This window comes from Centroberyx gerrardi, chromosome 2, assembly GCF_048128805.1.
Source record: "Centroberyx gerrardi isolate f3 chromosome 2, fCenGer3.hap1.cur.20231027, whole genome shotgun sequence".
NCBI classification, from domain to species: Eukaryota; Metazoa; Chordata; class Actinopteri; order Beryciformes; family Berycidae; genus Centroberyx; species Centroberyx gerrardi.
Genome location: NC_135998.1, coordinates 14,607,656 through 14,633,232, shown reverse-complemented (window position 1 = coordinate 14,633,232; position 25,577 = coordinate 14,607,656). Strand labels below are relative to the sequence as shown.

Sequence of the window (25,577 nt, the reverse complement as noted above, 5' to 3'; positions counted from 1 at the left end):
TCCCTTCCTCTCCTCTTCTCTCCGGTCCCCTCCTCCTCACTCTCTCCCTATCTTGTATGTTTTTTCAGTCATCAATGAAATCACAACCAATCCTGCTGTTGACCTGTCAGCAAGCATATAATATCTTAACAAACAGACCTACTCACACATCGACTCCATTACTGCCAGTAGGGCTCTGCTTCCTCATTACAAACGTGTATTTTTTCACTATAGCATAGCACAAACGTACACTATATGGTCTTGTTGTAGCTCCTCTATCGCAGCCTTTTTTCTCTGTTACTCTCATGATTTAATCCTGACCGTTTCCCCCTTCTCTCTATCCCTGCTGACTCCTCCCTCCATTTCTGTCCTGCACTCCCTCTCTCTCGCTCTCGCTCTCTGACACACTCAAACACACGCACACATACACACACGCCCTCCACCCCCATCGCTGCAGTGTCTCAACTGCCTTGGAGCAAACAAGAGAGGATATAGAACACAGACAATAATAAGACAGAGAAAGAGGGGCACTGAGAGAGAGGTGTACGTGTATCTGAGTGTGAAAATGAGAAAGATATGAAGATGGAGGAGCAGGACTAAGGGTGGATTGCACAGAGCCTTTCTCTCCCTGCAAGGGCTTGTCTGCAGTATCCTTTGTAAATGGATGCTGGATTGTGAGCACGGTAAGCCTGACTACTTTATTCTCTCAAGCACACATTCACACACATACCCTTTTTTTTGCAAGGTTAGCCTCCTTTGGACTCCCACCGTTTGTCCAGAGGAGGGACGAGTTGCTATTTAATTGTAACCGTTCTGTGGAGGGCGAGTATGTTTTCCTGATCAAATGGGGAAGGTGATGTTCAGAGATGGCACCAAGGCAGGCAGCCTCTCCAGTCCCCTCCTCCACCCTGCTAGCTCTGTGCCAACAGACGGAGCTATCTATGCTTGCAATTGACTCATCCTCTCCCCAGTGCATCCCTGATTCTTATAGAATGCTTATGGCTGAATGCAGTGCTCAGTTTATATAATTCATGTATATAGGACAGGACAAGTGGAGGATGCATCAAGGATGTGTGTGTGTGTGTGTGTGTGTGTGTGTGTGCGTTTGCGTGTATATGTCTGTGCTCTGTCCAGGCCATAAGCTAACAGATGGAGAGAGGGAAATGGGAGTAAAAGCACCATCACGTATGATCAGGTGTTCAGTGCTCATGACTGGCTTTACGAGATATTGAATGTGAATGTGCAGTGGGAGGTGCACACATCCCGCGGAGCTTGGCTCTGCAGGCACTAGGATAAGCGGACAAATTGTGGCCCTACAGTGGCTCAGGAACATTGTAGGATTTGCCCCTGCAGCTCCACTGCCTACCGTTCTACAGGAAAAATTACATCAACATCGATTAATAAACCTAGCCCGGGATTTATTTGGTTTATTTGTGTCTAGGTGTGTGCGTGTGTCTGTTTATGAATGCAATTCTGAACAGTGAGAGAGAGAGAGAGAGAGAGAGAGAGAGAGAGAGAGATAGAGAGAGATAGAGATGGAGAGAGAGAGAGAGAGAGAGAGAGAGAGAGAGAGAGAGACCATGTTCACTACTCAGCAGCCAAAACAGGAGGAGGGTGATTTGTGACATTTTCTGTCTCAACAATCCCTCATAATTTTATCAGAGTATTATTGTGTTTTTTCGATGGGGGTTGGGCTCAGTTGTGTAGCATCAGGAGAGCATGTGTATTTGTGTGTACTGTATGTGTGTGAGTGTATGTGTGTGTTTGTGTTATATGCTTGAGAGAGCGAGAGGGAGAGAGAGAGAGAGAGAGAGAGAGAGGACCGGTGCAGGGAGGGGTCGAGGGGCTGGGGGGTTTAACAGTAGGGAGGCAGATGGGGCAGAGGGGCGGAGGTTGATGCAGCAGAGAGAGAGAGAGGGAGAGAGAGAGAGAGAGAGAGAGAAAGAGAGAGAAGATTTGGAATGCAATACAGAGAGAGGAAGAACATAATAATTTGAAGGTGGCAGAGAGGAGTGTTTTTCTGAGCGTCTGACACAGAAAGAATGCTGGACATGTATGTGATACTTCCGCCAGCAGCTCACGCTGAGGCCCTCAGACAGCAGCAAATCAAGTCAAAAATGGTGGATAAATTCCCCAATGCCTTGTGTGGGAATCTCTTGAGCACTACTGATATAGCAAAATAGATTAGGAATATTAGATTGATACTATTGCTGAACCCTCCCTGCAACATACAAAATCAGATAACATTGCTCGATTGGGGTTTTGCAAGATTGATCAAAAACTGGATGGTGAGAGATTCAGATGAGCCTTCATAGGTAGACATAAGTTGAAAACATCTGAATTGAAATATTCAAAACATTTGCTTGCATAAGAAATATATATATATATTTTTTGCAGCCTAGTATGATCAAAGAAGGTATCATCATTTCTCAATATGTATAGCTCAGAATCAGAAATCAGGCATCTGTATCATGTACTTGACATGTTTTATTTCTTTTTGATCAATTCCTCCTGATTTAATACCTTCCTGTATTACCAAAGTTGATAAATCAAATGAATGAATGTCTGCATATTTATAAAGTAAATGTGTAAATTGATAATCCAGAGCAGACAGAGTACACTGATGTTAGAACAGATGATGTGATGTCCGTTTCAGTGAGGCTTAAAGGGGTCTGAGGAATAGCAGTGAGTTAAGGTGGCAACCAAAGACAGCAGATGTTTAAACGCTGATGATGATGCCATCACAAGGGAAGTTGCCTGTTTCTCAAGGTACTGCCATGTCAGTTACTGAGAGGAAGAGCGGGCAATATCATCACAACCAATAAGAACCAATCAAGAGAACAAATGTATTGCATGTTTTTGCAGACAAGACACTGTGCAAGTCTTTCCCAGTCTCACTGTCAGTGTCTTGAGTGGCTGTGGTGATATTGTCCAGTTTTTGTTGTTCTCTCAAGATCAGCTAGTACAACTTCTAGGTCACCAGGGGGACGTCCACTAGAAGTGAAACCAAGGATACTTTCACTTCCATAAAAAGATCTCATACACACCCCTTGTCGGGCTGCCACTAACATCTCACCAGCATCTGTTCATCTAACTGATGAGATTTCGGGTTTTCCCCAGCAACATGTCAGAAAATGTCAGAGGTCACTGAAGACCTTAGCTGTAAAATGATGGATGACAAGGACCAGTTTGTCAAATGAAGGCAAATCACATGCCTCCATGGTGGGCCCTCACTGAGTTTCACACACATGCACATGCACACGCACACGCCCACGCACACACACACGCGCGTGCGCACACACACACACGTTGTTGACAAACTTCAATGAAAAATTATGTAATTAATTGGTAATAGTTAATCAATGCGTGATAAAATGTTAAAGTCATGATCAAAGCGTAATCACAAATGGTACATTTGTTTGATGCCAGAGGGCGGCAGAAAGGAAAATAATAATGAAAAATGCTTCCACTTGTTAAAAGTTTAGTGTTGAGCAGCTAAATCAGGGAGACAAATAAACAAATATGAAACAAATAGAGTTAATTCTTGAAGAGGAACCTCGACATGAATACTTAAGTCAGTGGAATACACATCACACAGCATCAATAGCTAATCTCTTTGTTATTGTGAAATGCCATTTAAGTAACCTTTGTGCATATGAAAACGAGGAGAGCAATAGTCCGACTAAACCTATGTAGGGTTGACCTCCTTGAACCTCTTTCATTACTTGCTCCATCCACTCCACTGGGTGACATAATGGCCAGGGACAGCAGGGACAGATTTGGTTTTAAAGTGGCAGTGACTGTTGGAGGCAGTACACCTTAAACTGAGAAGGCCAATGTCATTGCCCTGTGCACATCTAACCATCTTTAACCTTGCAGGTGAGCACACCACTGACTTGGACAATTAAATTCAGCTCTATTACAGTAAAGTACCAAGGGGGCTTTGTATAATATCAAGTCCCCTCTGCAGCCTACTTAATAAAATGATTAATCTGATGTCATTTAATTCCTGGAGAGGGAGCAACAGCGCACAAGTCTTATACATTTGCTTTAGTAGTTTAGAGAATGAACAACGCTGCTTTTAAAAATGTGCACTAGAGAAAATTAAATAATTTACATATATGAATTGGATCTTCTCTTGTTAAATTACATTACATTATACTGTATATATGTAAATTGTTTTTAAATGATCAAATAAATCAAATCATAATGTTTATCTTCAACTATGCAGAGGCAATGGCATATTCCATGAAACATGATTGGAAGTATCTGTTTCTAAGCTAAATCCCTGGTCTCTGAGTCGCTTCATGACTCCATAATTTTCAGACGGGGCATTGCTCTGATTCAGCTGGCTCAGCATTTGTATTTGTTTTGGGTCTTTAATCCTTGTCAGGTACTGGGCCAAAGTGTCATCTCCACACAAATGGCAGTAAAATGCTGTTTGGCAGCCCTTTCTTCCGGATAGGCAATGATGTATGAAGGACTAATAAATTACTGTACATTAAAGCATCAGTGAGGACTGCTGTCAGTCGGATTGAACTGGATATTAGGGTGGGGCTTTGTGAGCGAGTATGGATTAAGTTATCTTTTGGTGTTACATAAAACTACATCAGTTCAATACGCCTCTCTCTCTCTCTCTCTCTCCCTCTCTCTCTCTCTCTCTCTCTCTCTCTCTTTCTCTCCCTCTTGCTCTCCTTCATAACCTTTGCTGGTAGTCAGAAATAGGGCCTGTCTGTATTCCTGAGGACGGCCAGTGAGAGGGCCTTCCTTCCAGCACTCAGTACTGAGAGGGCAGAGCAGAGGGGACTAACAGAGCATCTTTGTGTTCCATTCCACACACATAACAGCGGTCATATGACAACAAGGAGGTGGTGGAGAGGGAGGGGGACGATGAGGGCTTGCTGTGGCCTACCACCGGTGAGGGATGTTGGGTTGTAGTGGAAGAAATGGAAAGAGTGTATGAGTGTAGGTGTATGTGTGTGAATGTGTAGGTGTGCGTATGTGCGCATGCGCATATGTGGCTACATATGTGTAAGTCTATATGTGTGTGCTTTTGTGTGCTGATGCATGTGTAATTGGACTCTGTGTCTGAATGGGGGTGGTAACGCACCTCTGAATATCCCAAGTTAAAGTATTTGTTGGTTATGTGTCTGATAAAAACAGCATGGAGTACCGCTAAAGCTAAATAGAGCGAGTAGCTTGTTTTGAATAGGGCACGTAGGTCTAGTTTTCCATGAAAACACCTCAACATGGCGGAAAGCTGAAGGATATGTCAGCTCCAGTGCACCTCAGTGACCTCTACGGTCCACTGGTGACCTCTGTCTCTGTACTGACTATAAAGTTGTTACAATAAACAAAAACAAAAAACTATTTTATACCATGGTGTGGCAGAATACTCAATTCTGACTTACTGTATCCATTGTTTAGCATGCAGTATAATTATCTTGCCCCGTTAAAACAGGCAACCTTTTCTCATATCTGATATTTTCTTATTTTTCATAAACCTGGGCTCTCATGTGTCCCTCCCCTCCCCCGCCCATCCATCCTGTAATCAATACAGCAAAATCCTGCCTGCATTACTATCCAATGGGGGCTTGGAACTAGAGCAGGTGTCAAGTTCATGTCAGGATGCTCTTTCAGTTTGTATTTGTTCTATCCTATATCATTCAGTTAACATTTTGCTCTTTGGAAGGTGATTTCATTATTTACTGTAGCTCTAAGGATTGTGAAGTCTCTGCACAGGGAACCACCCACTGCTTCACGTTGGATGGATCACCTCTGTGTCAAATAGTTTAGCATACACCTCATTGGTCATTGCCCCAATATAGTATATAATATATACTGTGTAGTGCTGACAAGTTGGTTGCATGCTGATATATTGCTGCACCTGCAGCAGTGTGAGATCTTTCAGTTACAATTGAATTTGAAATGATTTTCACCCTCTTCCTGTCCCAGTGATCAAATCAGCGCCTGTAGATCATGTCTGTTTCAAAATGGCTGTTTCCCACAGTTTCCTTCAGTTGCAGAAACCGTTTATCTTATCTGACATGACCCAAATGAATATTATGCTGATGCCAGTGTTTGAACATAGATAAGAATGCTTATAACACTAACCTCAATTGGCTGAGGTATGCAATATAGCACAAGAAAAATAATTGCAGAAAAACTGCCAGATTGCAGATGAAATGAGCTATAGCCACCAATGAGAGCTGATAAGTGCTAGCTTTAGCGTTTCAAAATAAATTATCTTTATTAAATGGGCGAAAGCAAAACAGATACATTTACTGGTAATTATGCATGAGCATACAAACAGATCGACAGACAGATAGACAGGCGCACACAAATTCACATTTGCATGTACGCCAATGCATGCGCGCACACACAATGTACCTACAAGGTCACACTTGACATGTATGTGCAAGCATGTACACACACACACACACACACATGACTGTAGTGTCCACCTTGTGCCATCTCATCCCTTCACATCAGACAGCCTGCCCGTAGCTCTGCCTGCGCACAAACGTGCCATTGTCATCACTGGCTGGCCTTGTGACTCAGTGTGACCCGCTGGATTGGAGCAGGGGGAATACAGCCATTGAGATCAGGAACGCTAAACAGACCGTTATCACAAAAAAGCATCTAGCATACTGAGACCTCACTCCCACCCTGCCTCCACCCTCTCAACAGCCCACTGTTTTGGGCGAATGAAAAGGAGAACACTGCCTATCATTGTTTTCCATAATGAATGAGTAGTGTCCTCACATATATACAGGCGTCTTTCTGTGAGTTCCACATTCAGGACAGAATATCAGCAAAGGATAATGTGAAATGTTGAACAAACAGTTGTGAGAGCCGAATCAAATCTAGAGCTTACAAAATCATTTCACTGTTTCATATAGCAATTTTTGATATGGGGGAATAAAACACATATTAGCCCATTTAGTTCAGTTGATTACATTGGAATCCGTTGTGACTACTGGATAATCTGGTACATTGATGATGAATAAGTAGATTCATTGCACTGGAAAAGCAAATACTCAACGCTCAATGTTTTCACGTGTCTGCAAATGTGTCATGTGGCATGGATGTTTATGAGCCAAGGACATTATAGGTCAAACTGATTTTTTACTGTAGTGCATTTCAGTGGTGGGGAATGGATCCGGTCCCGTGGAATCAGATGTGATGTGTAATGATGACAGTCAATGAAAATTCCAACACACCTGTGGTTATGGTTGTGAATGCCTGACATCTTAAGTATTTCTACGTATCAATGAGTCACAGCTCAATTGCACATTTAAGGTAATGACTGAGAGAAAGGCATGATATCATCAATTATAATTATAGTTTATGAAATGTTCAAGCGGGTGTTTATGAGAAGCATAAACACTGAAAATTATGACAGAACATTCAAATTAAACCATTAAATCATTAAGCCATTTATCCAACAAAAAAAGTCCCTCTCAGGTGAAACTTCATGAAAGCATGTCCTTTGTGATTGTGCTGTGCAGTGTAATGGGGAAATTGACTGTGTTCAGGCCTAAGGCCCAATAGGGAACTATGCTGGGAATTTTCTGAGGCCAACTAAAAGCTCCGCTCTGAGCATGAAGAACTTTCTGAAGTGACCTTGGTTACAACCCAGGAGCTTTGACCATAATGACGATATAAATGACTTCAATTTGATGATTGAACACAAGGGCACTGATCGGCTGCAGTTCTAATTAATTTATCCCCATAGAATCAAATTAAACACTAGTGCTTCACCTCATGTGACAGGAATCCTGGGTAATCCAGTCGATACAGTGTCAGCTGACACATCATTCAGCAGTGAAGGTGTTATCTGCCATCCGTGGTTCTCACTCTGCTTCCTCCAAGAGTCGTCTGGTAGACAGATGTCAGACATGCGGCTTTGACGGACTCATTTTTAAGACTCAGCCCATTTAGTGTCCTCAGTGCAAAAATACGGTAAACTGCTGTAATATATATGATAGTGGCCTCAATGTATAATAATGTGCGCTCAGAGAGGGCCCGCTGCTTATTAACTTTTTGCTCTATTTTCCAAGCAGTCCTCAAGGACAAATGAGATACAAGGAGGTAGAGCTTTGTATTGGGATGAGGTCTGGTTTATTGTAGGCACATCAAGGCTAGTCAAGGCACACTATCCGACATATTTAAGCAGCTCTTTTTGGACCAAGTGCTAAATCTTGCATAATGCAGCGCAAACTGTTGAATGCTGAAGATCACCCTGTCTGCGACCTACATCTCATATGATTCTGACGTAGGATCGGGCGACCGCGCGGCAGTGACTCACCACACGGAAACGGGCCTTCTAGGTTGGAATACTTCATTTGTTTTGTTCCACTGAGGAGTGCGCAGCAAAGCATGCCGGTGCCTTTTATTTTTTGCTTATTAATAAACAGTGGCAAGGCACACAGTACGGATTTCAGAGGCATCACATGACACGGTGCTATCTACAGAATCTACACGGAAACTTGGGGTGGACATTGATCTATCACTCTGCAGCTAGAAGCATGTTACAGTGAAATTGACTGTCTGCTTTTTGTCCCAGATTCCAGAAGGTTATGTGACTTGCATTTTATAGTTGCAGACAGAATTCATTCAGTCTAGCACCACACAGATCACCCACCTATATGTTCTAGCTATTCAAGACTTGGGGCTGTCTCATCCTTGGCAAGTCAAGAATCTTCCTATATAACCATTGACTAAATACATCCATCCTCATAATCCGTTTTGCCTTGCTGAATTTATACTTTGCAAGCACTGCTTCAATTGATTTGTGATATCAGTATTGAGTCATTTGTAAGTTTCTTAGGTATTTCTCAGTTTCTGTCTTTAGCCTTAGGAACTGGAACTGGCAACACCTAACTGTAGTTACTACTCATGCAATAAATCAGCATAACTTTCGTTATGCATTTATTCTCATTGAGCATCTAAGGTGTGGTAAAACAACAAAACTCTAAACTAGAGGCTTAGAACACCGTTGCCTGAAAATATTAGGAGGGTTTCTAGGTTCCATTTAACGTAAATATGGGATTTGATCCTGAGAGACGTAAACCTACAGTGAGATCCATAAGTATTTGGATAGCATCACATTTCTTTTGTTTGGACTTCCCATTGCAAGAGCGGATTTTCATAACACGCCTCTTTTTTATTAATGGTTTGCTGTTTAGAGAGCCAAAAGGATTTTGATAGATTAAGATTAAATTCAATCAAGTTGGCAGTTTTAATATCTTGTCAAAAATTCTTGCAATGACTGCTAGATAAGGAACCTGGAATCCTCACCAGACTGGTAAAATATTTTTCTCAGATTGTCTTTCCAGTAACTCAATGAGGATTTAGCTGTGACTCCACGTGGCTCTGAATTACTCTGAGGCAGTGTGCAGTATGCTGCTGGGGTAAATGAGAACACATAAACAAAGGAGCGAGTTATTAATCATCATACTCATGCGATAGAGATTAAAGATTCGGAAGATATACAACTGTAGTTTTATTTCTTCTGGCTATTTTTTACTGTGGTGAAATATTTCCATTTTTTTCTTTTTTTCTTTTTGGACTGAGAGAATCCTCCTTTAACTTTGGGTTGAGTGATAAGCCATTTTTTTTTAATGACATGGCACTTTGGCTGGCAACTTTGAAGGGCTTAAACAAAAGTTTAAGCCCCCAGTGACACAGTTTTTACAGCATTTCCTGCAACAAAGTTTTGTTGCTAAGCAGTATTAGCCAAAACTGGCATTGAATTTGTTTCCTGGCAGTGTTATTATATTGGCCATTTTATCATGAAGCATAGGGAAATATTGGGGCCTCAGTGATTTCAATGGCATAATTCTTTAAGATAAAAAACTTCTAGTCAGGGCAGATAAGACTTGAAAAGGGAAACTGCCTCATGTATATCTCTTCCCTTACAGTCGCTTTTCTTAGTTCCACCTCCCTCTTATCTACCTATCTCTAATGTTCTCTTGGCTCCACAATCCTATAATAGTTAAATGTGAGTTTGAGCTTTCATGGGCAATTAAATAGTTGATTTGAGTCATGTGTAGCCTATTAACCATTTAGACGTTGTGGTGCGCAGTCCTTCGCTTGGTGCTGCAAAGATTGAAAACTCATGTCTGTTTTTTCTTTAGAACAGACAAATCCAAGATGTGTTTCTTAGAAAATGCTTTTCAATTTAAGACTTTTCCAGTAATTCATGAAAAGTTAACAATCAATTGCTGTCACATGATGTCACTGGCCCCATGTACATTAATGGTCATCATTTTTGCATGTCACTTTGTTAGCATTTTATTTAATTTATTTGGGAACATACAATTGAGTTCAAACAAGCTATAAAATTCTATTTGCAAGTGAATCTATTATTGGCTCAGAGGTATTCTTTTGATATTACATTGCATTTGTTTGTTGACAAAGGGTTCACTGATCAGTCACAAAGCAATAAAGCATACTCACATGGGTTTTAAACTCTATTTCAAACTGCAAATGGAAATTGGAAGACATGAGGAAATTGAAAATCACATTTCACGTTGCTTTATGGGAATTACCGGCACTGTTGGAACGTGTCTGATCCATTAGATTGCTTGGATGAAAGTATTTGTTTTAAAATATTTAAAAAGCACAGATGATTACAGCCTCTAGAATATCACTGTGTTGTCAGTAACAAGCTCAAGAGAGCTAATATGTATTAACATTCAGATGTGAGTTGTACTCTCATACAGCAATCATTTAATCATTTTTTTCTAGGTGTCACATTTCTCAAATAGTTGATATTTCACTTTGAAATGAAACTGTTCAATTCTGCTCTGTCAAAAGGAGTGCTGTTAGAAACATTTACATAGCTTACATAGCTTTCAGTATGCATATAGTACACGCAAACTTTGATGATAACAAACCACCCAACCCTATAAATCCCCACCTCCAAAAACACCGTCAACACAGCAAGTGCTCCAATGATCCAGACGACCCTGTGCGTGTCACCCCAGAACAGGACCAGGCTCTATAGGATAAACTGACTAACCACACTGTGGCTTTACTTCAGTGCAATTATATATATTTAATTTAATTTCAATCCTCCAACCAATTCTAATCTACCGCAATCGGTTCGGTTCAATTCAGTTCAATTCAATTCAATTCAATTCAATTCAATTCAATTCAATTCAATTCAAATTCAATTCAATTCAATTCAATTCAATTCAATTCAATTCAATTCAACTCACTTTAACTCAATTTATGAAAACTCAAAGAATGAAAACAAAAGAGCATACATCTATAATGTGTTAAAGAAATTACATGAAGTTGTAGAATTACAGCACTCAGCAGGGTAAAGAGCTAGATTGATCAATCAGATGTCAGGATGGCGTTGGTGGTTTTATGCCAGATGCAAATCAACTTTTTCTCTATAAGTCTCTGGCCTATCAGAGGCCATCATAGTCACTCTTCACTCTAACTGAATTTGTGGCCTTCTGTCTGGAACTAAGTTCCTGCAGATAATAATCAGAACCATGATTAGTTGGCCCTAACCTCCATCTACCAAACCTTTTGACAAATTTCAAAGCATTCCATGTATTCTTTGTTCTCTATGAACTCGAAATTCAGCCATCTACTGTGTTTAACTGTTCATCAAATGCCTTTGCTGACTTCTGTAAACAGCCAACGTCTCTGTCTGTACCAAACTGTCTTATCTGTGACCTTGTGATGGTTGTACAAGCTGTGGAAGACCACTGCAGGCAGGCATGACTATTGATTACCTCACATTTTCTGACTGGTGCATTGCTTATTGAATGCCTCTGTAGCATCACATACATGCATAAAGTTGTGGAAAAGACACAGTGGAAGAGCTCCTTGTCCAGCTTAGAGGCCTTCTCTGCTCAGTTGGGCAACTTACTGTCCCAGGAACCTCAAAATGCTGTTTTCATTGTAATTCCATTTGGTTTATTTTTCTGTGCTGCTTTCTTTTGCTAAAATACACACCTCTGAGTCTCTCATAGCATCAAGTGTTTGTGTTTCATTCAAGGAGTGCTAGCAGTTACACAATCCTGACCATTGAGACTATAAATCCAAAACCCACATAATATGACTGGTCTTGACAACTGCTGCAGAACTCATAAATATCCAACAAGGACCAGAGGATTGATCATAACTTCACTGTGACTGCTAATCTTGATATAATAGCAGGACTTGGAGATCTGGGAGTTATTCACAGGGTTGTAAATATTATTGTAAAACAATTACCATACAGTTTTTATGATCACTTCATTGCGCTCCAGTATGGGCCCTGAGACATGTAAGGACACTGACCAGACAGGCTTGTGTCTTCAGTAACCTCATTTTGCCAGGCAGCCAGGGGAAAGCCAGCCAGCAGCAGGAAGAAACCCTCCTACCACTAAAACAACTGCCAAAGCCTTGGACTAGCAACAAAAAAAAAAGAAAAGAAAAAAAAAAGATGCATAAAAGCATAAGCACTATGCAGCTGATCCTAAGGCAAGAGAGAGAGAGAGAGAGAGAGAGAGAGAGAGAGAGATAGCAAAGGAGAGGACACCTCAGCTGGAAGTGAAGTGTGATTCTTGAAATATGGCCTAGGGTGAGACAGCTTGCGTGCACGTATGCGCTGTATGTTAGTATGCATGAACTAATGCATACAGGCATCATGACTCCAGAAAGAGGAACCACACCTTTCTGAAGACTCACTATAAAAGTGGGTCCAAATATATTTTCTTATGCAATCCTAACTGGTGTTTAAAATGAGCACAGCATGTCATAGCAGCATTTTTCTAAGCCAGTTTTCCCTAGACAGGTGCCTATCCCCGGGATATTTAGTCCTTGGCCTGCTTAACTGTGATGAATGGGCCATTTTCTTGTATTAGTATTAGTTTTAATGCAAATGGGTACTGATTAAGTGGTTCATAAATGGGAAATACAATTGCTCGCTGGTCCCTAAATGAAGACAAATGGTTATCGGTGCCCAGACTGAAAAATGTTGTGTGAGAGTGTACAGCGCTCTTCTTTCAGATGCCCTGTCTGTCCGCTGCATGTTTATTCTGACTGGGACACCTCATCTGATCCCTCTTGAAACGCAAGCCCTCTGACCAAAACACTGACACGCACACCTGCATACCTCATTCATAAACCATTACAAGACAACTAAAACCACACCTGTGCCTTTCACCTTTCTTCTAACATCACACGCGTTTTTCATTCATAAAAAAATCGGTGCCTCTTCTGCATTTGTTCTTCATTGTCTCGGAAACATAAGACCTGAGCGCAAGCAGGACGCTCCTGTTCCCTGCACCTGTCCCTCTCAGCATTACACATTATACCACTGCACCAGAACATCACCCGCATCATCCATCATTTTATTAATATCATCATATGTAGTTTAAAAAATCTCTCCTCTTCAGTAGTTTAATTAATCTCACACCAATGTATAATGGATGGATTTATTGGATTTGAGATGTTAGTGTAGCTTTTTCCAATTATGTACGGTATAATGACTATATATTGAATGATTTCTGTATGCTTAGCAATGGTTGCATTGATCTGGAACACAAAATCCGTTGTTTCCGGTCCAGTTGTTTCCAGTTGTTTCCAGTCACTCAGCCTGTCTCTCTCCAAGCAGATGAGAGGACTGACCCATTTATCCCTTTTTCTTTACATTTTGTTCTTTAAATGTAATTTTTATGACACTTGATGAATGAATATCAGAATACCTGGATTCATGTTCTCACCTTCTGAGGTATTATAAGGCTAAACAAAAAAATCAAATCTATAAATAAAATAAGTATAGATCAAATCTATACTGAGAGTTTTAATAAGATCTGTATTATTTATATATGTGCATGTAAGTGTTAGATCACCAATGTGTTTATTCTGTGTGTGTATATTCACAGATTGTTCCAACTGGCATGGCATCTATAGAATAAATGTGACTGTAGGGATGCATTTTCTTTGAACAAATTTTGTCTCTGAGCTAACCGGTAACCTAATGTTACTCAGTCTCTGATGGATTGAAATTACCACTCAATCTAATGTGATTGACCCTAATTTTAATGGAAATACTGCAAATTCAAAACAGAAATAGAACATTATACAACAGTAACAGACTGTGACTATGTGTACTCATTTCTAATAAAGAGCATGATTGTAATTATTTGCAGCATGGTAAATTACTGTAATAATATGAGGTAAGCGCAGGGGAGAGCGAGGGACGGAGGGAGAGCTATTGTGCCGTGTGCAGCAGGAGCTGTGAAGGAAAGGCAAGAGAGTGACAGGGCTTGGTCTCACCCTGGCTATCACATTACCTCAGCCCTCATGATACAACAAGATGCTGGCCTCTCTCCATGGCCCCCATGGCTCTGCCTCCACTCTCTTACTCTTAAAGAGACACACCTCTTCTTTGTACAAGGACTAACTATGTGAGAGCGTAGCTAGGACTTCCTTCATAAGACAAACACTTTTTTTTTGGAAGATGGTTGGGAGTATGTGAGGATAGATATGAGGTATGAGAGTGGGTAAGCTTTGAAATGAATCCTTATAGACATGGATGATGACTACTTCAGTGGCAGGAATCTTGTGAAATCCTGCCATAGGGATGATATTTTGTCAGACTGATATATTATTATCAACTCCACTCTGTATTACTACTGATTATATATAATTATTTGGAATCCGTTTGTTGTTGCTTGCAGTTAGAAGTATTTCAACTTTGAATTAGACTGTGTATTTTGCATTTTGAGTGAGTTTCCATCCTTAATATTCTGTGTGAGTTTTCCTCGTGTTTTTATTTTTTTATTTTTCATAAACTTCAAAGTTCCACACATTTCATTATCCTGCATATGCTCCATTCATTAGGGTTTAGGTAAGCAACGGTCCACATTTTCTCTCCATACAGTGTAATAGTGCTGGAAATATTATTCATAAACTGTTTAATGTGATAATAATGTACGGTGAAGAAATGCGCTGCCTGCATACTACTGCCTTAGCAATTATCTAAAGTGGTATTACTTCAAAAACAGCAGAACTGCAAGTACTGCATATTTCTGAAATAGCAATTGAAAAGAGTTCACGCGCAGCTTTAATGTGTTTTATAGGCTCTCAAAATCAGTGATGTGCATTAACCGGTTTGGCTGGCTATGCCATTTTGAGAGGGTAGTCAGGTGCCTGAAGCCAGGGAACAATGCTCTCCACTCGGTTTGTGTTGTGATGCTTTGTTATGGCTTTGTTCTGCTCTGTTTGTCCTCTCAATCTTTTGAAGAGTGGACCTCACTCACTGAGCTCTGCGTAATGCTCTCTCTCTCTCTCTCTCTCTCTCTCTCTCTCTCTCTCTCTCCTCTCTCTCTCCTCTCTCTCTCCCCTCTCTCTCTCTCTGTCTTTCTGACAGGTCTGCAGAGTATAGTTTCGCCAACAAAACTAGGCCACAGTGTGATTTCACATTTGTTACTCAGCCAATAGCATACAGCCTGTCTCAATGTGCATCTATTTATCACAGAATCCCACAGGCACTCACTGCTCTGAACTTGTCTTTGCTTTAAATTTATCACATACGATAAGCGACTATTGTATTCCGATTCATGTCCCCTAAGTCAATAGAATTCAGTATTTGTCTTGAAAGAGTAAAAGCGGTGCCTTCTGAACAGCCAATACATCAAAGCAGATGTAGAATGAAAACAAATATTCTGAAAAATATTTTACTGTTAGCACCTGCAGGATAACAACACGGATGTCTGGGGAAAGAGAAGGGGCTTTACAGTGCTATGAAAGCGTGAGAGGCACCTGCTGGCTTGAGCCAGTTATTTTCCACTGTGATAGTAAATAAGCATTTCACCTGATGTAATTTTGCTGAACAGCCTTAGGAGGATGGTAGACCAGAGAGGGCAGGCAGAGGGGGCGGGGCGGGTCGGAGTGTGAACGGGGAGGGCATTGTTGGTTACAGGGAAACACATTCGTCTTATTCACCCTGCATCGGTTTCCTTTTCAAACTCTGGATATGTCTGAGTTTGCTTTTGTAGGCCTGCGTGCATGCGTATGTTTGGCCGTGCGTGTGGATGCCTGTGTGTATGTACTGTGTGTATGTGTGTGTGTGTAGTTGTGTTAAATGGGTTGGCGAGGTCTGCTGAGATCTACTCTGGTTGAGAGTCTATAGCAACACAGGACTGTAGATAGGGAGAGATGGGCTGAATGATTGTCGGGAACAGAAGACTAAAGAGGCGGTCTACACAGAAAAAGGGTAGCATGGCAACATTGTTGTGGTTCAATAGGGAGTGTGCAGGAGAATATGTATGTGTGCAGTTGCAAGCAAATTCCCCCTATTGTCTAATTCAATCAATCAATTACCTTTTGGATGTAGAGAGGAGCAGTATTAAATTAGTGTTTTCTCAGTTGTGTATTAGATGACTTGTGTTTGGGATGAGAAGTGATGAAACTGTTCTTATTCATCCTGACCCGTTACTCATGTCTCTCCCCTGTCTTTTGTGTTGGCAGACTCAGAGGCCTTCGATCGTCTGAGAGATATCACCAAGAGAGCAAGCACAGCAGAATCCAGCAGGAAGATCAGGCAAAGCAGCCATAAAGTATTGGACTGAAGTGGATGGTTGCAGTGGCCAAACCAGGGAGAGGCACCACAAGAGCCATGTGGGAGGAGAGTGAGGGGGTTTTGCTATTCACACGCATCAACCCCAAACACTGTCTCCACTGACATACACTGTAAGTTTCCCCAACCCTCCTCCAGAGCTTTCCTCAGGGGGAGCCCCCTGCTATGAACCCCAGCTCCCTTGGCTTCAGCAGGCAGTCAAACCTCAGTGCCAGGCGCCGTGTGGGCATCCCACAAGTCTGGGTTCTGCCCACACAGGACTCACAGACTGCCCCTGAACAAAAAGAATGAAATACTCCTGAGTCACTCCTTCTCTGTGGTGGTTCACTTTTCTCACTGCTAGATTCATTGGCCTATTAAGAAGATTCGTCTATCTCTGCCGCAGCAAGTTCCTACATAAGTGAAAAGCCTCTCCAACTCTTCCATCTGTTCCTTCTTGGCCTCTCCTCCTCTACTTTATCAGTATAATAGTTTGCTCTCCCACCAAGCAGCACGTTTTCCTTTGTGCTAACCACGTGGCGGAGGACCATGGGATGCCGTCAGAGCTCGGAAGAGAAGGAGGCGGCGCGGCGCTCGCGGCGAATCGACCGCCACTTGCGCTCAGAGAGTCAGCGGCAGCGCCGTGAAATCAAGCTTCTGCTGCTGGGCACCAGCAACTCTGGCAAGAGCACCATCGTCAAACAGATGAAGATCATCCACAGCGGAGGCTTCAACCTGGAAGCCTGCAAGGAGTACAAGCCCCTCATCCTGTACAATGCCATCGATTCTCTCACACGCATCATCCGAGCCCTCGCCACCCTCAAGATCGACTTCCACAATGCTGATCGCGCCTACGACGCCGTGCAGCTCTTCGCCCTCACGGGGCCGGCCGAGAGCAAGGGGGAGATCACACCAGAGCTGCTGGGGGTCATGAAACGTCTGTGGGGCGACTCAGGGGTCCAGGAGTGCTTCCAACGATCCAACGAGTACCACCTAGAGGACAACACTGCCTACTACCTGAACGACCTGGACCGCATCTCTGCACCTGAGTTCATCCCCACCGTAGAGGACATCCTGCGCTCCCGCGACATGACCACCGGCATTGTGGAGAACAAGTTCACCTTCAAGGAGCTCACCTTCAAGATGGTAGACGTGGGGGGACAGCGCTCGGAGAGAAAGAAGTGGATCCATTGTTTTGAGGGCGTGACTGCAATCATTTTCTGTGTCGAGCTAAGTGGCTATGACCTCAAACTCTATGAGGACAACCAGACGGTAAGAAAAAACTGTTTTAAGGGCCCGACACACACATACTTTGACTTCTATGTATGCATGTGTGAGCACACACACACACACACACACACACACACACACACACACACACGCACGCACGCACACACACAAAATTTGTCTTTCGGTCTCACTGATTAATCCACCTAAACAATGTGAAATATAAAGTTTCACTTATTGCTATGACTTTAGATAATATAATGTTTTCCAGGCTATTATCCTATTTTAGTTAAAATGCTTAACTGAAACATATTTTGATTCCCTAATGTTAAGACTCCAAGTAATTAATATCTAAAAAAAAAAAACGTAACTAAATTTCGACTTATTTAAAAAAAAAAAAGATGAATATAGGCCATACTTTAAGGTTGACAATACTACCAATTACTGACATCTGTATAAAATGGGTTAACAGTTGTGAAAAGCACACACATGCCTGATTTTTTTTCTGCTGTGTCATTCCCTCTCTATACCCTGCTGTCTACAGTATAACCTTGCTTTGGTTACAGGGATACAGGGATTACATTTTCCATTTTGTTTACATCATAAAAATATGATTTGCTTTATTGTTTACTAGAACCTGTTTGAAATTTGTTGAGGGTATTTACACTTTTTTTTTTTTGGTCAATTGTTTTTTATTTTTTTATTTTCATTTGAGGTAAGACTATTTTCTTAAACAACAAAGGAAAGACTTTGTGCATGAATTTGTATTTCATGACTAAGAGATAAAAGCATAATTGTATTCTTTCTCTTTAATTAATTTGAGAGGTTAGTAGATCTAGTAGGCTACATCAAATCTACATGGTTGAGTCAATAACCAGGCGAGAAAAGCAGAAAGTGACTATCAAACCTTCTCAAGTTGAAAGCTTGTCAGCTATCACTTTCCAAATATGTATTAAGCATTTAGCTTGTGCTCTTATCCTATGGCTTACAATGACTGATAGTGTCTTGCTAAAGGACACTTTGACAGGACCCACAGCTGTCTGATGGAGGGGTCAAACCCGCAGTCTTTAGCCAATGGGATGGATCCTCTAAGCACCAGGCCACCATGCCGCTAGGCATTTAAGTAGGAAAAGAGATAAGCTTAAACAAACAAGCACAGCCATGCAGACGTGGGATGCAAATATCATGGACTTGCCTTCTATGAGAAAACAAAATGACTGCCAAATATTTAGGCATCAGGGGTTGCAGGCAGCATGTGTAATCTTTTTGCTAGAGTGCTGGCCGCTTGATTTGGGCTCAAGGGAAGGGAGTGGAGACTTAACACAAAGCCAGAAAGACTATGCAGTGTTTTGGTAGAGATTCATCACAAAATACTGTTGATGTGTCAGTTTGTTGTATTAACGTGAGCACTGACTGAGCACTGTTTTTCTTATGGTCATCAAAATATCCTATTGTAACAGGCAATATTAGACTAGCGCTCTTTGTAGATGGATGTTTTTAAAAGGCAGAATTGGAGAGGGAAGGGAATATGAAGATAGCTTGTCTGATATCCACACAGGACAGCCTGGGCCTACTTGTGTGTCCTTTTCATCCTTTCATTCCGGTCCCAATTGATATCTGTCTCTAATTCCTCCACAATTCATTCAGTTCTGTTTCATATTTTCTAATCTATTCCACTAAAATATGTTTAACCTTATCCAAATTTCGAGGTGCTTATCCAAGGTTATTTGTCTGGGAGTAGAGTGATAGAATTTTGTAGAAATGAGTGAATTGTATTCACTCTGGCTTTATTGTATTAACAAACAAAGCCATTTTAAATCTGGCTGAATGAAGGGAGAGGTCAGTCCTTGTTATCTCCAATTCATGCTTATGGAATTTGAGCAATTTCCTATCCATAGCTTATCCATTCTCTTATCTGAGTGTTTTGGAAAGGTGGGGTTGTTATAGCTTGTTTAACTGTCTTTCTGATAATTGAAGGTCAACAATAGATAATCTTTTACTTTTTGGTCTAGGCCAACTAGGAGGGGTCAGCTATTTTTTATTTCTGAATGCATGATCACATTTTTCTGAAGAAGGCTCCAATATTCATATCCACCCAAATGTCTTCATACTGTCTCCACAATAAATAACTTAGAGTGTCCTAAGTACAGAGGAAAACTGTATGATCTTTGTTGTCTCTAGCTGCACTGGCCTGATAATTCATGTATTAGGATGTACATTGTGCCAAGTTAGAACATGAAATCAATTAGTTTTGTAGGGTAAAAATAAACTCTTGAGGAGAAAAATGCAGTATGGTGCTAATTGAGTTCACAGAATAAGGTGTGAGGCTGTACCTGTGAGAATTAGCAGATTGTGAAGGCACTGTGTAGCAATGGGAGTTCACAGGTGCCGGAAAAATCTTGTGATTCTTAGATAGGAGAAGAAGGGAAAAAAAGGAAGGGATCAAAAGTACAAGAAAAGGACATCTTTTAGAAATTAGAACGGCCACCCCACTCCAACATCTATAAGCCTACTGCCAGTGACATTATTAATAAAGGAAGGGTGTTGCTGTAGTTGGCAATAGTTAGGGGTTTTGAACTGTAAAATATCTGTTGGAACTGTTTGCATATTTTTTCCTTTGGTGCCTTTTTTTTAAGCCAGTCAGTTCTGGCATGAATAATATTGAGTCTTGCCTTCATTTTACCTTCTAAAGAACTCATAGATTGGGTTGGTTTGCTTCAGTGTAAAGCGAACAATTGAGAATGGGGTTGCTGAATCATTGAGTGGCTGTGTTGATGTGGCTTAATACACACCAACAGGTACGCAAGGAGGCAGGGATCCTGGCAGGCAGACAGACTGGCAGGGTCTGTGGTGAACTTGTGAATTAGATTGCTCAAGGACCGCTCAGCACATTAAGGCTTGTCCTGATGCTCAGTGGCCAGACTGTGGCCTATATCTGCCTCATCTCCCTCAATACCTCCTCTGATACAGCTGAAACTCTTTCACAAATAGTGTTCCTTCCTCCTTCCCTTTCTCCCTGGACCATGCACTCCTTAACTGCATTAGCACAGGGACTCATCAGACATCGACTGAATGATTACATATAATATCCAGGGGTATATTTCATCTCTGTCTGCATATCCCCAAGTGAGAATGAAACTCTTATTACTGATGGACTGTCTGAGATGAGCAGGCACCGTTATTCTCCAGGTGGTGGAGTGATGCTGATCATAGTTAGTCATAGTTTTTGCATATGTGAGTTTGCGCCTGTGTGTGTGTGTGTGTGTGTGTGTGCATGTGTCTGTGTGTGTGTGTACAAAAATATATCTACCTCAGATAATTGATTGTAATTGTCAAAATAATACAATGATGATTGTACAATGATTAATGATTAGCATAATAGAATGCAAAGGATGTGTCCAGAGATGATCAGGCTGCTCTCAAATGTGTTTCTTGATGGGTATTGGAAGGAAAAGTGGACGGCTCACTCGTAAGCCACATTCAGTGTAAAGGTGCTAGCCATGATACTGTGGCTATACTACCATTCAGCTAAAGGATGTGAGACTCTGCACTGGTGACAAATGAGGGATTTTATGCAAAATTTTGCCATGCATTCAAACATGTATACCGATGTATGATGGATACAGAAAATATAGTTAATAATTACTATAATAGCAGCCAAAGAAGAATTTCTATATATTGCAAAATTTCATCCACCTTTCTCCCTCCATTGTAAATTGTCAAATATAGCAAATAATAAGAATAATGATAATGATAATAATCATAATAATAGAAATCATCATGCATCATTCATTTGTCACAATTTCAGTGGAACATTCTTAAAGTGATACAATATTTTTCTAAGCTCTTTGCCTATGGAGCTCAAATCCATGGATACCAAAAATACAGTCAACAATTACTGTAATGGCAGATACAGACTGTGCTATATTAAATCATACATAATCATAAATCTACAGGACCATCTGACAGGCAACACCACATATTAACAAATCTAAGTGTTACATTCACTATCCATCTAATATAATCTGTTACAGGGTTGTGTGTGTGTGTGAGTGTGGGTATGTCACTGTTTTTATCAAGTGTGCACCTCCCATCACAGATGTTTCGTTGAATTAGGCCCATGACACATCCAGAAGGCTCCACAGTGCATTCCAGTATCCTGGAGCCTCCGCCCTCCATATCCGCTCTCAGCAGGCTCAACTGTTGTACGACTGTTACCTAAGACCTAGCCTCCTTCTACATCCCCAATCTGGATGACTAGAAAGAGAAGTGAAAGTGTGTGTGTGTGTGTGTGTGTGTGTGTGTGTGTGGGTGAGGGTCAAAGGGTGGGGTAGGGATGTAGACCCTGATTAGGGTACAGAGAGAGAATAATATTATACTACCAAGCCACTACAGTAACATAGGCCTAGAAATAAAAATAAAAAAGCCAGCAAACATACTAACAAACAGGGGGACAACATAGCAGATGTCTAGTGACGCAGATACGCTCACATCTATCAGAACACCAGCAAGCCACCAGCAACTAAAATATATCTGCAAGCACAATAACAAGCCAACATATGAACATATCAACATGCTAAAAAACCACAATATACCAGCAAACAAGCTATTAACACACACACACGCACACACACACACACAACCAGAGCAACCAATAGCATGCTATAGTCAGCTAGCATGCTACAAGCAAACACAAGCTAACAAGTATCAACAGCCCAAGACAAGAGAATATACCAGCAACCATGCTACTAACAAACAGCCAGAACAATCATCCTACCAGCAAACAATATGCCAGCTAGCATGCTACTGGGAAATAAAACCTAACAAGCCAAAAATATCAAACATGCTATCAAACTATCAAACATGGGATCAATATACCATCAAACATGCTACTAACAAACAGCTAGAGCAACAATGCTACTACCAAACAATAGAGTATTATGAGGCAGGCATTGTTAAGAACTATGCAGAGGAAATGTATTTATTTTGAAACCTCCAATGCAATCATGTCACATAAATGTTGAATACATTTACAATGTAGCTTTTATACATGCTGATTACTCATTCATGGTTCTGCCATAAAAAAAATTAAAAAAAATCTCAGAAACATGTTATAACGTGTACCATGTAATATGCTATCTAGGCTACCCCCTTAGAACAAAACAATTTTGGGGCACTTAACCTCAAAATGTCATCTTTGCCACTGCATGTCACTACCAAACTATTCTTGCCATATCAAGAGGAGTTGTAATTTTGGTGAATAATAAAAATTAGCCATAATAAATTTGACAATAATGTAGAGGATGGCAAAAACTGGAAAAATTGAACTTTTTAGTTAAAGTTTTGACTGCGTTTGCAATGGAAATAATTTTCTTCCATCAAATATTTACTCTTTCACTCACTGAAAACTTTTATATCGGGCCTGCCAACATATCTTCCTGCCCCCATATGAACACAAAATGCCTGCCAGTAAAGACCTTCCGGGTGTTCCTATACCTTCGCACTTATAAGAAATAACTGAGTCACTATAAGAGGCCTGTGTTCTTTATATTCACTGTATGGAACAAAAAAAGCGTAAGTTAAATACAGTGAGATAAAACTTAGCAAGATAAAACTATCCTTTAGCACAACACAGTCGTTGCCAAATCTGATACAACTTTCAGGACCAGTGGTGATTCATCAATTCCAGTTCTAGTGAAAATCTGAGTCATCTATTGTTGACTCCGAGTACTGCAAGCATGGGCCCAAGTACTACAACAATGCTTTGTAGATAAGCATGTTTTAGCTGCCCCGCATGCACTACACCTCATCAAATGGAGGACCATGTGATTCATGTACAAGGCAGTATGACTGATTATTAGATTTGGATGGCACAAGTTAGGAGAAGAGGAGATTGGGTTATAAAATTAAGCAGGTCCTAAAATTGTCATGAAGAATTAAGGGGAATTTAGAGGTTCTGATGTGCACGAGTCCCCAATTGGTCTCATAAATTGTAGTTAAGTTCTTATAATCATGCTTTGTTGTGTCAAGTGATCTTAGTTCACTTCTCATGACCTTCAAAGCTTTATACATATATGCCCAGTCTCACAAACAGAAAGCAAACTCCTTCATCCACAACTGAGACACAAGTACAGTCTCAATGCACTAGTCCACATAAGACAAAAAATACACAATAATAATTACAGTATAACATTTACCCATCAACCCATTCCCTGATGCATTTTCCCTGTCCCATCCCTGTCTTCATAATGAATCGGTTGCCATGGTTACTGTTGCTTAGCAACAGGCCAGTCAAATGCTCCTAATCCTGTGCTGTTGACAGTGAGCTGTGACTAGGGAAAGGAGGATGAGGAGGGGTTGGTACAACAAACAGCAGCGCTGGAGAGAATAGATATGAGGTGTATGTGTGCGTGCATGCGTGTATTGTGTGTGTGTGTGTGTGTGTGTGTGTGTTTTGTTGTGTATATGTAGTGCAAGTTTATATGCCATAGCTGAAGCTGAGCAACTGCAGCGAATTCTGTGTATGTGAGGTGAAAATAAAGACGTGGAGGTTAGGGTAGCAGTGGCCAAACATCAAGCCACTGTGAATCCAGAGAGTTTAGTGTCAGTTCTATTTGAGTTGCATCATTTCTACACTGAACTATTCTTTCAAATAGGGGATTATCAATATCAATCACATCAAAATAGATTATAGACTAATGAATTGTTTCCCATGTTTTTTATTTTAAAGTTTGTGATGTGCACTTTCCTTTCAAACCACATATGCATGAACTGAATCTAAAATGACCATGAACCTGGTCAGTGACTTTAAAATGAAACCATCCTATCAGGAACAAGCTGGCAGGTGCCATCAATCAGCGTTTCAAAATGTATTCAGGAATGTTCTCTCTCACTCAGGCTCAACACCTTAATTGGCTAATACGTTATCGTAAAAACATTACTGTCATGTAATTGAATTGGTTTATATGACATAATGGTGTTTTGAAATAGAGTTTTCAAGCAAACAGAATGAAATATAATGAGATTATTTGGGGCACTGTGAAAAACAACATCCTTGTATTTGTCAAAATATTCTTTATCAGGCCATAAATGCTAACATAGCTTTCAAAGTGGCTTCTCCCACATGCCATCTGTCCAGTGTGCGATATAAAACGTGATTACTGCATAGCTAAATGGTAGTAGCACTGTATTGTCAAAAAAGCTGAACTTAATCATTGATGTTTTGGATTCATTTTATTTAACAAGGTTATAGATGCACATGACTATTCAGGTTACACAAGGGATAAAACTAACTCACCAGTCTCTCTTTATGCCTCTTAGTGGAACAAAGTTATTATTTCTCAGCATTTTAGAGTTTGATGGAAACAGAATGTAAACGGTTATTCTGTATTACTCACATCACAACAGGGCAAAATACAAAATAGACGTTTATAGCTGGTTTGTTTTTAAGGAAACAGAAAGCAAAGGAAAGATTGAAAGAGAGCAAGTAGTGTAATTCTCAGGTAAAGCAGAAAAACAGGGCGACAGACAAATTATCTTCATTGATAAATGTTGGTGTACAAAGCGCACCTTCTTGTAAGGCAGTGACATTTGAAATGAACCTTAATGAATTACGAAGGGGTGGCTGCTCACTTAAGTGATTTGTATTTATGGGAAACAAAGCAATGACACTGGGTTGAACTTCCTCATTAATACTTAAGCTTAATTAAGGCCTGTGCCTCTGGAGTACTCTGACAGGAGGACGCTGCAGGGAGGCGAGGGGGAAACGAGTATGGGTGATTGTGTGTGTGCGTGT

At 40.8% G+C, this 25,577-nt stretch overlaps 1 protein-coding gene across 3 annotated transcripts in view; it reads left to right on the top strand.

The window, feature by feature from the left end:
- The first annotated feature begins 461 nt into the window (after window positions 1-461).
- Window positions 462-25,577, top strand: part of gnaz (guanine nucleotide binding protein (G protein), alpha z polypeptide) — a 256,720-nt gene continuing 231,604 nt past the window's right edge. For 2 of the 3 annotated variants that reach the window (XR_011785165.2, XM_071913490.2), the window contains exons 1-2: window positions 462-662; window positions 16,468-17,827. Coding sequence is in view for 2 of the 3 variants with exons in the window: in XM_071913490.2 (XP_071769591.1) it covers window positions 17,105-17,827 (723 nt within the window). In the remaining variant the exon portion in view is untranslated. Of the gene's footprint in view, window positions 663-14,469; window positions 14,499-16,467; window positions 17,828-25,577 lie in introns of those variants that run through there. The other variant, XM_071913491.2, reaches the window with a different exon arrangement.